Source organism: Tachyglossus aculeatus, chromosome 23 (genome assembly GCF_015852505.1).
Source record: "Tachyglossus aculeatus isolate mTacAcu1 chromosome 23, mTacAcu1.pri, whole genome shotgun sequence".
Classification (NCBI taxonomy): Eukaryota; Metazoa; Chordata; class Mammalia; order Monotremata; family Tachyglossidae; genus Tachyglossus; species Tachyglossus aculeatus.
This window is the reverse complement of record NC_052088.1, coordinates 17438756-17453829: the sequence shown is the minus strand read 5'-3', so window position 1 is coordinate 17453829 and position 15074 is coordinate 17438756. Positions and strand designations below refer to the sequence as shown.

General features: G+C 39.4%; 1 protein-coding gene across 8 annotated transcripts in view; it reads left to right on the top strand.

Annotated features, from left to right (window-relative positions):
* SSBP2 (single stranded DNA binding protein 2) overlaps positions 1–15074 on the top strand; it is a 344236-nt gene that overhangs the window by 73942 nt on the left and 255220 nt on the right. For 4 of the 8 annotated variants that reach the window (XM_038765540.1, XM_038765544.1, XM_038765541.1 and 1 more), the window contains 3 exons: positions 4695–4767; positions 7235–7282; positions 11305–11366. In XM_038765540.1, coding sequence (XP_038621468.1) covers positions 4695–4767; positions 7235–7282; positions 11305–11366 — 183 coding nt within the window. The remainder of the gene's footprint in view (positions 1–4694; positions 4768–7234; positions 7283–11304; positions 11367–15074) is intronic. The other 4 variants (XM_038765547.1, XM_038765543.1, XM_038765542.1 and 1 more) reach the window with 1 other exon arrangement.

Genomic DNA, 15074 nt, shown 5'->3' with positions numbered 1-15074 from the left:
ACTTGTACTTCCCAAGTGCATAGTATGGTGCTCTGCAAATATGATTGTTTGATTATTATTATTATTTAGGCAAGATGGGGACAGGGTCAAAAGGAGGTGTGGCTAAAAGAGGACATAGGTGGGGGAACGGAGCAGTGTGAAAGGAGAGAGGAGAAATAGAGGAAAGCAGAAAATGAAAGAGGAAGAGAAGGAAGGGTAAAAGAGGAAGAAAGTGAGTTGGATACTTGCCGTTGTCCCCCCACTTTGGACACATCGGTAGCTCTCTCAGCAATCTCTGGGTGACAGATGTGCTTTTGTCAGAGTAATACAGTGTCTGGAGCCGTGCTCTGGGTGACAGAATAGAGTTCCCCTGCAGAGGTCCAAACTCTGTAGCCCAGCGGCAGACCTCCCACAACTTGGGCCTGGATCTTCAGAGGGCGAGGGACCGCCTTTTCCCAGAGTTGCAGCAGGCGACACAGTTGTTGGCAGAACTCCTCAGCCCTTGATCCCCACAAGACAGGGAAGCTGATCCGTCGCCCTCTCTCCGTGGCCTCTCCCAGGAATCCCTCCAAGTGCGTGGATCTCAATCAACTACTTCATTTCCCTCTTTGGCTCTTTTTGCCACGTGTAGATGTCTTGAAGCACAGAAAGTGGGAGGTGGCACAAACCCGAAAATCCTGGAATTGCTTGCTTTTCGTATCTTTTAAGCGCTTATAATGTGGAACTGAGTTTTGGAATGTACCTACAGAAAACAGCCTTGGTTTTAATGCCATTGGACCTCCTGGGCTCCTGATTTTCCTAGTTATCGCCGTTGGATCTTCTGGGTTGCTCAGATGATTCTGATAAAAATATTCGAGAAGCTGTGGCAAGTTCTAGATTTTATAAAATAGTTGCTAATAATGGGGTCCTTTTTGGCCTCTATTTCATGTGTGCAAACACATTGTTTTTGGTAAATCTTCAGTATCTTTAAAGAGCCAAACTTTTTGGATTTAGTGCCCTATAACTGAATTGTTTTATTAGAAGAAAGTCTTCCAGTCTGAGTTGGTGAGGAGTACACTTTATTCCCCTCCCTTTTCTTTGTAATGAGCTATAACCATTTCCACATTCTGGAACTTAAATGGATGGTGGAGAAGTTAGAGGAAAATATCATTTCTTAACTAAAAATTAGATTGCTTTTTCCCAATTCACCCTTGTAGGGTCAGTTCTAGGTGTCCTCGTTCTCACTGGAAATCAAGATTATTTTTGTTTTTACTCCTTCATTTAGCTGATTCTAGCTGTGGGCTGAATGAACAATTATTTGAAGACTGACAAAAGGATTCACCTCTTATTCAGAGTCAGTGTTATCTCTTAATCGAGTTTGATATATTGTACTTTACTCAAAGCAGTTTGTGTGGAAAAATGTCATTATTCATAGTAACAGTATATTTTCCTGGCATAAATGCCATTTTTTTCCAAAACCCGCAAAGCATCCCATGGGGCATCATATCCAAATCCAAAGCATCCCATTACAGAGATGGAAACATTGAGGTGCAAACTACATTTAGTGAGTTGCCCTAGTTTTGTAGTGAGGTGGAAAAAGTGCTGAGACTAGATCTCATGTCTCAACTCCCAACTTCAGGATGTAAATATCACCATAATAAAATGTTTTAAAGGTTATGTTTCTTGTGGAATTGAGGGATGTTGTGAAGGCATTATTATATAAAAATGATTTTCCTAGATCAAATAACATGATTAATGCCTGTTTCAAGGGAATGACTTGATTAAATCTCGTTTCAAGGGCTGGAAAGAATTTGAAGTCTTGTTTAACTTGGTGTTGCATCATTCAATTTGTCAAGGTAATGAGAGAAGGAAAGCTAGACTTTATTTTGTGATAGTCAACATATTGAAACAAGTTATTCTGTTAGTTGATTTCTTTAAAGTAATGGGAGGCCTGGGGAGAATGGCTAAATGAAACCCACAGATGATCTACGAACCTTATTTTAGTCAGTACTATCAGAATGTGAGTTACTAAAATAAGATATCAGCATGGGGAAGAAATGAAAAGGCAGAGAGGAAGAGAAAAATGAAAGGTCAGAAAGAGTGGAGTGCCGGGCACATACACAGCTGTCTCAGAGCCAGCTTGATGTAGCAGGGGATCAGAGTTAGAATTTAGTGCCTATTCCAACTGAACAATGAAATGGCCTCTGCCCTCTGTGAGTCTGTATTGTAAAATGCACAATAACAACATGGATGAAACCGAAATAATTTAGTGGTGTAATTCCAGATGCTTGGGGTAGCACTGGGGCTAGTCAAAATATTCTTTTGCTTTGTTTTTTCAGTGTAGAACCGTAATCACCAATTTAATTAATCAAAGGCATATACTGAGCATTTGCTGTGTGTGAAGCACTGTACTGATCGCTTGGGATAGTACAGTACCAAAAGTTGGTAGACACATTTCCTGACCACAAGGAGCTACCTTTCACCTTCAGAGAACAATTTTTTTAAAAAAAATTGTACTTGTTAAGTGCTTACAGTGTGCCAAACACTGTATTAAGCACTGAGGTAGATACAAGATAGGTTGGACACAGTCCCTGTACCACAAGGTGCTCACAGTCTAAGTAGGAGGGAGTAGGATTTAGTGCCCACTTTATAAATGAGGGAGCTGAGGCATAGAGAAGGTAAGTGACTTACCCAAGGTCATACAGCAGACAAGCGGTGGAGCCGCGACTGAAATCCAGGTCCAGTGACACTCCCAGGCTCATGCTCTTTCCACTAGGCCACACTGCTTTTTGAGTTGCCATCATTGGTAACTTCAGAGTTGGTGTGGGTGTCCTTATTGGCAATGCCTTAGTAGAAAAAGGATCACAATGGAATCAAAGCCGAAGAGTGATTCCCTTCATTGTAGGAGGCCGCATTATACTCCGAAAGTGAAAGGAGCTTTCATTATGCTGCACCTTGTGAAATTCCGACAGGAATGCCAGCAACATTTGTGGCTCAGCGGAAAGAGCACGGGCTTGGGAGCCAGAGGTCACGGGTTCTAATCCCGGATCCGCCACTTGTCAGCTGTGTGACTTTGGGCAAGTCACTTCTCTGGGCCTCAGTTACCTCATCTGTAAAATGGGGATTAAGACCGTGAGCCCCACATGGAACAACCTGATCACCTGGTATTCCCCCCTCCCGGCGCTTAGAACAGTGCTTCACACATAGTAAGCACTTAACAAATGCCATTATTATTACCATAAGCTCAAAATTCATTTGGAAGGGAAAGCAGTTTTGCTATATTGTAATTATTATTGCATTATATTTACTGCAAACTGGCTCAATATTGATAAATATAGAACTGCAAAGAACTGTTACAAGCCATCTGGGCACCAGTCCAAGATATCATTAAAAATACTACCATAGACTAATTTGGATTTTGAATAATATTTGTTAACAACTATGTTGAAATGTGACCACATGGTATACTTTAAAAATTGGGCATCCATTTGATAATAGCAGCTTTATATGTAGATTTAGGTCCCTTAATGTGCTTTGTATATGTGTGTAAACTTCTTGGTCAGATTTTAAGCTAAAGTTCCCAAAGGCTATAATTAGATCAGATATCTCTGAGTACCCTTCATTAAGGCGAGCATGCAAGAGAAGAAAGAAATGTTTCTGGAAGACATAAACTAGTTTAAACAAGCATAGTATGTATATATTATGTACTCTAGAATGTAAGCTCATTGTGGGCAGAGAACATGTGTACTGACTCTGTTGTACAGTGCTCTGCACACAGTAAGTGCTTAATAAATACCATTAATTGACTGACACAGGATTTCTCCATTTGAGAATCGCAATAGGTCAAGACTTTTGCAATAAATATTTGTGGTTATCTGCCAGGGGGTCATGTGTAAAAATGATGAATAAAGTGACAGCCTGGGAACCTTCATTCATGGTGTTTTAAAGGTTTTAAGAAGGTTTTAAAGCAACTTCCACACCCACTCATCTGGTCTTAAATATTTTAAATTCTTGATACCTCTGTGTCAACAAACAGGACTGGGGGTGGGGAGGGAGGAGGAATACACATTTAGGGTCCAATTGTAAAACACTTGTTTCATGTAGATATGATCAAATGTAGAATTTAGTTATGAATCTCTGCATCTTATAACTTTAAGTAGCATCTGTTAGCATTAAGCCAGCTACAGATAAGAGGTTGCTAAACTAATCCCTAGAGGATTTAAACAAACTGGTAGTGGGGTGGTGGACTTGAAGTGTGCACAGAGTTATGGTTTATTAAGATTGTATAGGAAAGGTAGAAAGAAATCAAGTTGTTACAAAGGTCTAATGAAATCATTACATTCCTATGTTAATGATAGCTGCTAATTATACTATAAAAGTGTTTCTACAATGAGAAGAAAACTGAATTACTAGTATTTGGTCCAAGACTATAAACAATAAAATGATTCAGGGGACACAGTAAGTTGAAACAAGGGGACTATGAGAAACAGGCAAAACCTGGATTCCAACGATCACCTTTCTTGCTTATAAAATATTAAATGTATGTGTTTATGCGCTATTGCTAATTGTGATTCCTTTTTGAGCATAAATATGATGTTTTGTTAAGAAGTTTGGAACATGCCTGTTTAGTGCTGGCCCTTAATGTATGATGTGTATTTGCTGCCCCATGATTTGGATGCTAAAATTGATTTTTTTTTTACTTTTAAAATTCTTAATATATTTTATTCATTTTCTAGGTTAGCACTGTATGTATATGAATATCTGCTCCATGTAGGAGCTCAGAAATCTGCCCAGACATTTTTATCAGAGGTATGTTTTGTATCTTTTTTCAGTCTTATTTTGGTAGTGTGTATAAATGTGTGAATAAGAGATTACAGTGTTAAATATGTGTATATATATATAAATATATATATTAAGATATTGGTTTGTGTTCATATGCTTTATTCCTGTTTCTAATTAGGGTCTTATTTTGTTATTGGGAAAATGGTTCTTTTTAAAACTCTTTTTAGCCCCAAAACTTCCCAGAATTGTCTACTCTTTCTTATTAAAGATTTCTCCGATTTGTAGACCCCCATCCTGAAATTGATTCTGCCTAGCACACTTTGAGCAATAAGGGAAAGATAATTAGGTGTTTTGCAATTTCTCCTTAATATTTTGGCTAGCTCCTCTCTTGTTGTTTCTGGACAGTGTGGAGAATTAAATTACTCCTTTGGAATTGCATAGCTCTGGTTTCCACCTACCCCACACAGCTCCTTCAGAGTTCACAAGCCTTACCATGGGGTCCAGAACAAAAGATAGTATTCCATCTGTCATCTTGTTGTTGACTAAAAGATACAATTGTTCTTTGCCAAGAGAATTTTCCATATGTTCTTTAAACTTTGCAATACCCTTATATCTTTGCCTAAGAACACGGGAGCAGAATTGCTTCCAAAATATAGCACTTTCCTCTTCAGCAGTTGGATTTGCAATTTAACAGATTCTTCATTCTCCCCTCTGGATTTGTTCATTTTACTTCTCATAAATTATTGGTCCCGTTTGTCAGGATTGTGAAGGAGTGATTTGAGAGTGACTACATTTTTTCAGTCATCAGCAAATTCTGCAAAATTACTTTACATGTTTTTGAAATCATTAGGACTACTAGTATAATCAAACAACACAAATCCCAAACTCCAGTCTCGAGGGTACCATTAGTTTAATTTCTTTTCACATGGACTAGTAGACATTTATTACTGCTCTGTTTCCAATCAGTTACCAGTTTTTAATTCTTGATATAGTTTTGCCTTTTATTCTCTTGTGATTAATTTCTCATTAGACCTACTTGTGAAGTGCTTTTCAGCACATATAGGCGTGATACATTTGGCATATAAGGTTAGCTGTTTTCTGACATCCAAAATGGTAGTATGTATTCTTCAATTGTAGCAATAACTCCATAATTGTTAAAAATAAAGTTGTTTTTTTATAAATGAAGGGCCCAGATTTAGCTCTGTCCCTTTAGAATCAGAGAAATATCTGCTCTGGACTGAGGTAGGCTTGGGTGAGGGTAGAAATGGATTTGAGTGCAATAAACATAGGAAGAGGTAGTTTAATGGTGACTGGAGGTCTAATGAAATGAAAGTCAGGACCTGCATCTCCGCCCCAGCTCCCTCCATGATTTGTTGTGTAAGAAGCTTCTTCTTTATCTCCCAGGGAGGAAGAATGAATAACCATATGATCTTTGATGAAAGATGCAGTGGACCACATAAATAAACAGAATAAGTGCTGCCATTTAAAAACACACATTGTCCTTAATTCCGGTTAGTTAACAAAAAGATCATTATATTCCATGCCTTGCACAGTGCTTGACATGTAATAAGTGCTTACTAAATAACATAATTAATTAATATGTGTCCAGAAAGGCAAATTCATAGCATCTTACATATTCTGAAGTAACTGCTGCGTTGGCTCTGAGAAGGGTATATCTGTAAGAAAAAAACCTACTTCAAAGGCTATTCTAAGGTTCAATTCCTAGATTTTATTTAGTGAGAAGAACCAGTTGCCTTTACCTGTGTGGGGTTGGAAAAGGTAATCCTAGATTTTATTTAGTGAGAAGAACCAGTTGCCTTTACCTATGTGGGGTTGGAAAAGGTAAAATGGCAATACGACCAGAAAAATTAGAGAGCAAAGGATTGATTGTAAGGAAAGTTTTTCAAAACAGAAGCACACAGTAAGTGCTCAAGAAATAGATTGAACCTAAGCTTTGATGTGGGTGTGGCTCAGAATCACGGTTCCCCTTTTATTTCTAATTTAAATCAGTATTTTATTCTAATTTACATCAGTGTTTGAGTAGAGTTTTTGAGAACTGCTTTGATTCCAAGCTTTACTAAAGTGCTTTAGCTTTCATTTTTATTCCATGAATTTAAATGAGGGATATTTGGATATATAGAATATATGTTGTTCCAAGAACAAGAGAAGCAAGTGTGGCCTAAGGGAAAAACCATGGGTTCGGGAGTCATGGCCTCTAGTCCCAGGTCTGCCAATTTTCTGCTGTGTAACCTTGTTCAAGTCATTTAACTTCTCTATGCCTCAGTTACAGCATCTATATAATGGGGATTAAGACTGTGAGCCCCAATTGGGATATAGACTGTGTCCAACCTGATTAGTGTGAATCTACCCCAGGGTTTAGTTCAGTACTTGGCACATAATAAGTTTGTAACAAATGTTGTTAAAAAACAAATAAACCCTCAAACATGTCATTCAAAGCGTGCTCACATGCTTTTTCTTATTTATGGTACTCCAGCCGGGTTCACACATGATATATCATTCATCTCTACAACATCCATGTGAGGTAGGTTGAGAAGGGTCTATCCTCCTTTTAAGGATAGTGAAATTAGAGCACAGAGAGGTTAAGGGATGAAAAATTCCATTGCGGTGTTTTTGACAACCGTTATAATGGGTCAGTACATTTCATTTTTTAAGATTGCTGTATTGATTTCAATATGGTCTCTACCCAACCCTACTAATATCTCTCTAAATTAAATTCCACTACAATATTTCCAACTGTATTACAATTATGAGATTAATTTTACTTCCTAACCAAGTACAACCATCCCTGGGATGAAATATTCATTCATTCATTCAATCATTCATATTTATTGAGCGCTTACCTTGTGTAGAGCACTGTACTAAGCACTTGGAAAGTACAATTCAACAACAGATAGAGACAATCCCTATCCAACAACGGGCTCACAGTCTTAATGGTCTCTGCCCTCAAAGGACCTCAGTCTAAGGGAAGAGACAGACAGGCATAAATTATTTGCAAATAATAAGAGCAGGAGAAGGAAAAATGATACAATCATTAGTAGCAGGATGGATTGAAGGATGAAAGGGTGAACAAAAATGTAAAAACTGACCTAAATTGATGTACATATAAGGGCTAAGGGTGAATGAATAAGCATGGATAGGTGTCTAAACATAGGAGGGGTGATTTGAGCCCATTGTTGGGTAAGGTCCATCTCTATATGTTGCTGACTTGTACTTCCCAAGTGCTTAGTACAGTGCTCTGCACACAGTAAGTGCTCAATAAATACGATTGAATGAATGAATGATTTCTTTCAGCAACAATGGGCTCACAGTCTAGAATATGGTACCTATGTAGTAGGACAAGAAATGCTGAAATGATGACTGAGGAGAGGATGGGAAAAGTAAAATTCATAGGAGATTTAGATATAAAAATGAATCCCTGGCTAATAATTTCACCAGCAGATTTATTTTTCTTTGTGTGTGAAAAGTGTGATGGACCCATTTGTATGCAAAAACAGATATCAACAGGTGTTTACAGATAAACCAAAAATTGACACATCCAATCCCAGTTGAATCTCAGGACTTTGGAGGAAAGAATGCCACCTAGCAAATTCCCAGAGACATTTTTTTCCAGCACCTGGGAATTATGAACAGTCAAGACCAATGTAAGAAATGTGTTATGTTAACAGATTGAGGTGGTAAGGCTGCAGTCAGAGAAAGAAAATACTAGCATAGACATTAGCAGATGTCTAAATAAAGGATAGTTTAGCTAAAGTGTCTGGAGCATTCTGTTAACGATTTGGCACAAAAGGTATAAAAACTTTTCCCAAAGAAATTATAAAGAGTGCAGAGAATAATGATGAATTTTTAATGTTGGCCATCTCTTTGTGGAGCTAGTGTGAGGAATAAACAGCAGTATTAATAGCACTTTTATTAGGTGATAATGTGCCACCAAGTTAGAATTTAGAACTCCTGGGGTCCCCATCTGGTGCCACAGTGTTGACCCCTTCAGAGTCTCGGTATTATTGGAGTTGGAGCAGCCAGGGAATCTAACTGAAAACCTTTTGAGGAAATTACATTTCTAATTACAGCTTGAATTCAAATCAATATAAAAGTGGTTATGTGCCTAAACAAACCCAATTTGCTTTGCAAGCACTATCAAGAGGCAAGTGGAAGTCTGACCAGTATGAAATCAGGAAAGAAAGCATGATTTTATAAGCATTTTAGATCGAACCTGAAAAAATACTGGAAAATTAGGTAAAATAATTACCATATGCAAGTTGACCTATACATGAAGTAATGCAATAAGAGGGCTTTAAACACACTTCCACAAGCTCATACAGAGTATATTAAGCCAGTCATATACCCAAAAAAACTCCACAGAGACATTCAGCTAAACGAGTCAGTTTGAGTCCTAGCACTTATTGGAACAGAATCCTTGAAAGAATGTGCCTGGATGGTCTGCTACTTCTGACATGAAGTAGATTGTACTCCAAGACCTAGTTGCCCCACTCCCAAACATCAAATATTTCAGATAGTGAAACTTTGGTTATAACTGTACAAAAGAGAATTACCTTCCCGTAATTTCTGTCTTGAGGGCTTTCTGTTCCAAAGATAGGGCAATGAATACATTAAGCATCTAGAGCTGAGACGGAAGTTACCATTTAATAAATGCCACAGAAATGGATCTTGTACCCCTGTTGAACCTCCAATTCGCTGGCTCCCAAAGTAAACCCGTATCAGAGATTTTGAAGAACCAGGGAGATGTGACATCAACCTTTCCAGTAGTGGTGTTTTCAAATGTCTTTGCGGTTGCTAAAGTTCAATTCAAAGGAATGTCCCCAAAATTGGAAAGATTAGGGAAGTGGGGAAGAGAGAATCACACAAGGAGTTTTAGAGAATTAGCTTCCTTTGTAGGGAATCTTCTGTAACTAAGCAGTCATTGCAGAATACTGATTTATGAATGGAAGTGGTAATGATTTTAAAAATAATGCTTTGCTTAGAACAGTGTCAACACAGAACAATGCAATAGTAGTGCTTAACAAATACCATGATGATGATGATTATTATTGTTATTATTAAGAAAAGGGGCAGTCATTTTTCTATGCTTCCTATCAATTCATTCATTTATTCATTCAGTCATATTTATTGAGCGCTTACTATGTGCAGAGCACTGTAGTAAGTGCTTGGGAAGTACAAGTTGCCAACACATAGAGACGGTCCCTACCCAACAGTGGGCTCACAGTCTAGAAGGGGGAGACAGAGAACAAAACAAAACATATTAACAAAATAAAATCTGCACTTACTGAATGCATTTTGTAGTAGTAATAATTATATTTATTGAACACGTAGTGAGGACTTCTGAGTACAATGCACTTTTCAGTGCATTTCCTGAGTGAAGTGCATTGAACTGCATTAGCACAAAACAGGCTCCTTGTCCACAAGGAGCGTACACACTAACTGGGGAGACTGTCTAGAGCAATTGAGAGAGTACCATAGAAGCAACAGACATGGTCTCTCCCCTCAAAGGACCTCAGTCTGAGGGAAGAGACAGGCAGGCACAAATTATTTGCAAATAATAAGAGCAGGAGAAAGAAAAATGATACAGTCGTTAATAGCAGGATGGATTGAAGGATGAAAGAGTGAACGAAAATGTGTAAATTGACTTAAATTGATGTACATATAAGGGCTAAGGGTGAGTGAATAAGCATGGATAGGTGTCTAAACATAGGAGGGGTGATTGCTTTCAGTAATACATTTCAACACCAGTCGCATCATTAATGTGCCACATTATAAATTCTTATGTCCATGTACAATATTTTTAGTAGAAACAGTACCTCCAATGCCAGACTTGGAAATCATATGACCAGGTAGTTTAGGTCGATTACCACAATAGCGTTAAACCAGTTAGAAAGGCTTCTTGCAATCTTTATAAATTCTAGAATGTCCACCAGTGACATGCTCCTGGATTTATAATAATAATGGCATTAGTTAAGCGCTTACTTCATGCCAAGCACTGTTGTAAGCACTGCGGAGGATACAAGGTGATCAGGTTGTCCCACGTGGGGCTTACAGTCTTAATCCCCATTTTACAGATGAGGGAACTGAGCCACAGAGAAGTTAAGTGACTTGCCCAAAGTCACACAGCTGACAATTGGCGGGGTCAGGATTTGAACCCATGGCCTCTGACTCCCAAGCCCACACTCTTTCCACTGAGCCATGCTGCTTCTCTGAATTGAATTGCTCTGAATTTATATGAATTGCTGGGGTATAATTCCTCTGAGATGAAGTTTGAAAGTAAAACTGTTGTACAAAATGGGCTCCCTGTATTTTTCTTTTTATGTTGTCACTATATAAGATATTACACCTTAGTTTTGTAAGACCTATGGATTTAAAAATGAACAATTATGTGTATTTAGAAGGATTGAGAAAAGAGGAACGCAAAATAAGTTGGCAGGTATATGATTGTTTATTTTTAGAAGTGGAGTAATCTACAGCTTTATTTAAAGAACATGTGCACATTAAGGAAGTTGGGAAAGTGTATAATATTTCTTCTGTTCATTTCAGATAAGATGGGAAAAAAACATCACATTGGGGGAACCTCCAGGATTCTTACATTCTTGGTGGTGGTAAGTGCATCTTCCTTTTTAATTAAAATAGATTGATTAAAGCCTTATGATTAAGAGAAGGGAGGGGATTCACATAATGATATTTTAACTTTTGTTTTTCTCATTTTTTTCCAAACACTGGAAATCATATTCTAAAAAATAGGATTAGGAGAAGCAGAAGAATAGGAACAGAAGAAGAGGAATAGGAGAAGCAGCGTGGCTCAGTGGAAAGAGCACAGGCTTGGGAGTCAGAGGTCGTGGGTTTGAATTCCGACTCCACCACTTGTCAGCTGTGTGACCTTGGGCAAGCCACTTAACTTCTGTGTGCCTCAGTTACCCCATCTGTAAAATGGGGATTAAGACTGTGAGCCCCTCGGAGGACAACCTGATCACCTTGTATCCCCCCCAGCGCTTAGAACAGTGCTTTGCACATAGCCCATCACAAATGCCATTAAAAAATCCTCAACATTATTTTATTCTTCCAAACAAACTAATGTTAAGTAGTGTAGTTTGACTTAAAATTTTTCTACTGTTGAGCATTTGAGGCTTTGTGATACTAGGCAGGAAGTCTTCAGTGTGGTTTACCTCACCTTCCAACTGAGTTTGGGACAACGGTTAGTGCTTTCCCTAGGCTTTCTGCAGCTGCTAAGAGGTGAAATCTGCTTTCAGTTTACTATTCTCAGTTAAGAGAAAAGCCCCGAAAAACCCCAAAGAGCTTCTGTTGCTTCTATAAATGAATCTTCTGTAAAATGGAAAGAAAGCTGGGAATACATAGGATGCTGCAGCAGATCGAATCTGGGTTCTCTAGATTTTCTGATATATTGGGCAGTAATGTTGACTCATTAACGGTGGGCTTATTATCTTGAAGCTGATTTTTTGAAGCAGTCCATAGCCCTGCCTGTACGCCTGGTGTGTGGAGTTTGGTTTCTTGAGAGCACATTCCTCCGTTTATGCCAAAGACTCTTTGTTATTTGGTGAAGCCTCAACTTGCTGTATCTTCCTTTCAGTGCCTCAGGCATTTTCATCTTTCAGCAGCCTGTTAAATGGTTGAAAACAAAGTATCCATCCTGTTGCCAAGAATTTAGTTTGCCATTAATACATTGTTTGAGGCTGTCCCATTTTTTCCTGCTCTCTCTTGAAAGCAGACCTTACCACCTTAGGTGCCAATTCCATGGAGGTGATGGGGATGGTTGTATCCCTGGGTTTCCTGAGCTGTGGGAATGAAGTCATTGTTCATGCCCCATGCCTTTTTGAGCTGAGCCTCAGCCTTGCTGAATCCAGGTCAATGACCAGGCCCCAAGAGCTAACGAGGGACTGAAAAAACCCACAAATTGGGTCCTCCTGACCTGCTTGCCTAAATGGCTTGTATTAAGCACATATTTTGTGCCAGGCACTTTTCTAAGCGCTGGGGAAGATACAAAGTAATCAGATTGGACACAGTCCGTGTCCCACCTGGGGCTCGCAGTCTTAATCCCCATTTGACAGATGAGGTAACTGAGGCACAGAGAAATTAAGTGCCATGCCCAAGTTCACCCAGCTGACAAGTGGCGGAGTCAGGATTAGAACCCAGGTCCTCCTGCCTCCCAGGCTGGTGTTCTAGCCACTAAGCCAGGCTGCTTCTCTCTTTAAAGTCTGGTTTATGGCCAAGCCCCATCCTATCTGTCCCCTCCTACACACCCAACCCCTCTTCTCTCTAACATCTAAGGCACAATTTATGAAAATTTGGCACCCCTGCTTCAAGTTGCCCAGACTGGAGGGAACTTTGATTAGTTATGGTGTACTTCTGTGTTTCCTTCTTTTCCTTTTCTAGACACACCCAGGAGCTGATGGTAGGTGTGGGCTATTGATTTCTTTTATGGTATTTATTAAGCGCTTACCGTGGGCCAGATACGGTATTAAGTGCTGGGGTAGATCCGAGATAATCAGGTTATAAACAGTCTGTGTCCCACACAGGGCTTCCAGTATTAATCCCCATTTTTCAGATGAGGTAACTGAGGCTCAGAGAAGTTAAGTGACCTGTCCAAGGTCACACAGCAGACAAATGGTGGAGCTGGGATTAGAACCCAGGTCCTCTGACTCCCAGTCCTGTGCTGTATCCACTAGACCATGCTGCTTCTCTAATTTGAGTATTTGAGACGTCCTCTTGTTTATGAAATAACTGCTTTGTTGTATAGTTATTACACATCAATGTGCCGATGGCTTAGATGAACCTAAATATAAGTATAATGGTTCTTGGGTTTCTGATTATCGATCTTATATACTGAGTGTTTACTGTGTTTGGAGCGCTGTACTAAGTGCTTTGGAGATTGTATTATCACAGAGTTGGTAGGCAATATTTTGCATTTTCACTTCTTTTTGTGCTTATTCAGTAAGTCAGTCAGTGGTTGTGTGCAGGGAATGGGTCTATCAAGTCTTATATTGTACTCTCCCAAGTGCTTAATATAGTGCTCTGCACACAGAAAGCACTCAATAAATATGATTGATGGATTTTTATCAAGTTCCTACCGTGTGCAGAACACTCAGTAAGCACTTGAGAAAGTACAATGCCCAATAATGTTTGGTAAATTTTCTCAAAGGTTTTCTAAAGAAAAAAAATACACCTAGAGAATCAGAATGACTCAGTGGGCTAATCAAAGGACTGGGATTTAGGAACTCTGGGCTGTAGTTCTAGTGCTGTTGCTGACTTTCGGTATGACCATAGGCAAATCATTAAACTTTTGGCAGTCTCCATTTCCTCATTCATAAAAAAGAGACTAATAATACGGAACTGTTCTGTAGGTTAGTAACTTAAGCAGATTGCATATGTGAAATCACCACCTCGAAATAACACACAAAACAGTAATTGTTAAAGCCCGATAAATTTAACAGCAATGATGAGTAAATAGAAACTGAATTCTGATATTCCTGCTAATGGAGGAGATTCTCAGTAAGAGAGCAAAACGCATAGGCGAGGTAAGTTATTTATGTAATTCCCAGGTAAAGAAGAATCACTATGTCTGTGCCTTCAACTGTGTCTAGAGCCTCGAGTTCTAGTTTGGAGAAGCAGCGTGGCTTAGTGGAAAGAGCCCGGGCTTGGGAGTCAGAGATCGTCGGTTCTAATCCCGCTTCTGCCACTTGTCAGCTATGTGACTTTGGGTAAGTCACTTCTCTAGGCCTCAGTTCCCTCATCTGTAAAATGGGGATGAAGCCTGTGAACCCTACGTGGGACACGCTGATTACCTTGTATCTACCCCAGAGCTTAGAACGGTGCTTTGCACATAGTAAGCACTTAACAAATGCCATCATTATTATTAGTTTCCAAAGCCAACATTTTGGACTGGAGGTGAGAGGAGCTGGAGGCAATGAGGTTAGCAAGGAGGCTGACACAGTAGTCGAGAGGGCATATAATAAATGCTTGGACCAACTTGGAGAGGGAGGGACAGATTCTGGAGATATTGTGGAGTTAGCATCGACATGATTTGGTGACTTACTGAATAATGGTTGAAAAGAGAGATGAGTTAACGGCAATGGCAAGATTGTGGTGCTGTGAAGCAGGGAGGATGGTGGTATTATCGACCGTAATTGGAAGTCGGGGGAGGAGTAGGTTTGGGTGGCAAGAAGGGAATCTGAAAGCAGGAGGAAATGCGGGTTTGCAGAGAAGGAGAGAGGTTGGAGCTGGAGACGTATAGGTTTGGGAGTCGTCCTTGAAACTGGCTGTGGATGAGCTCACCAAGGGATTGCGTTTGAATG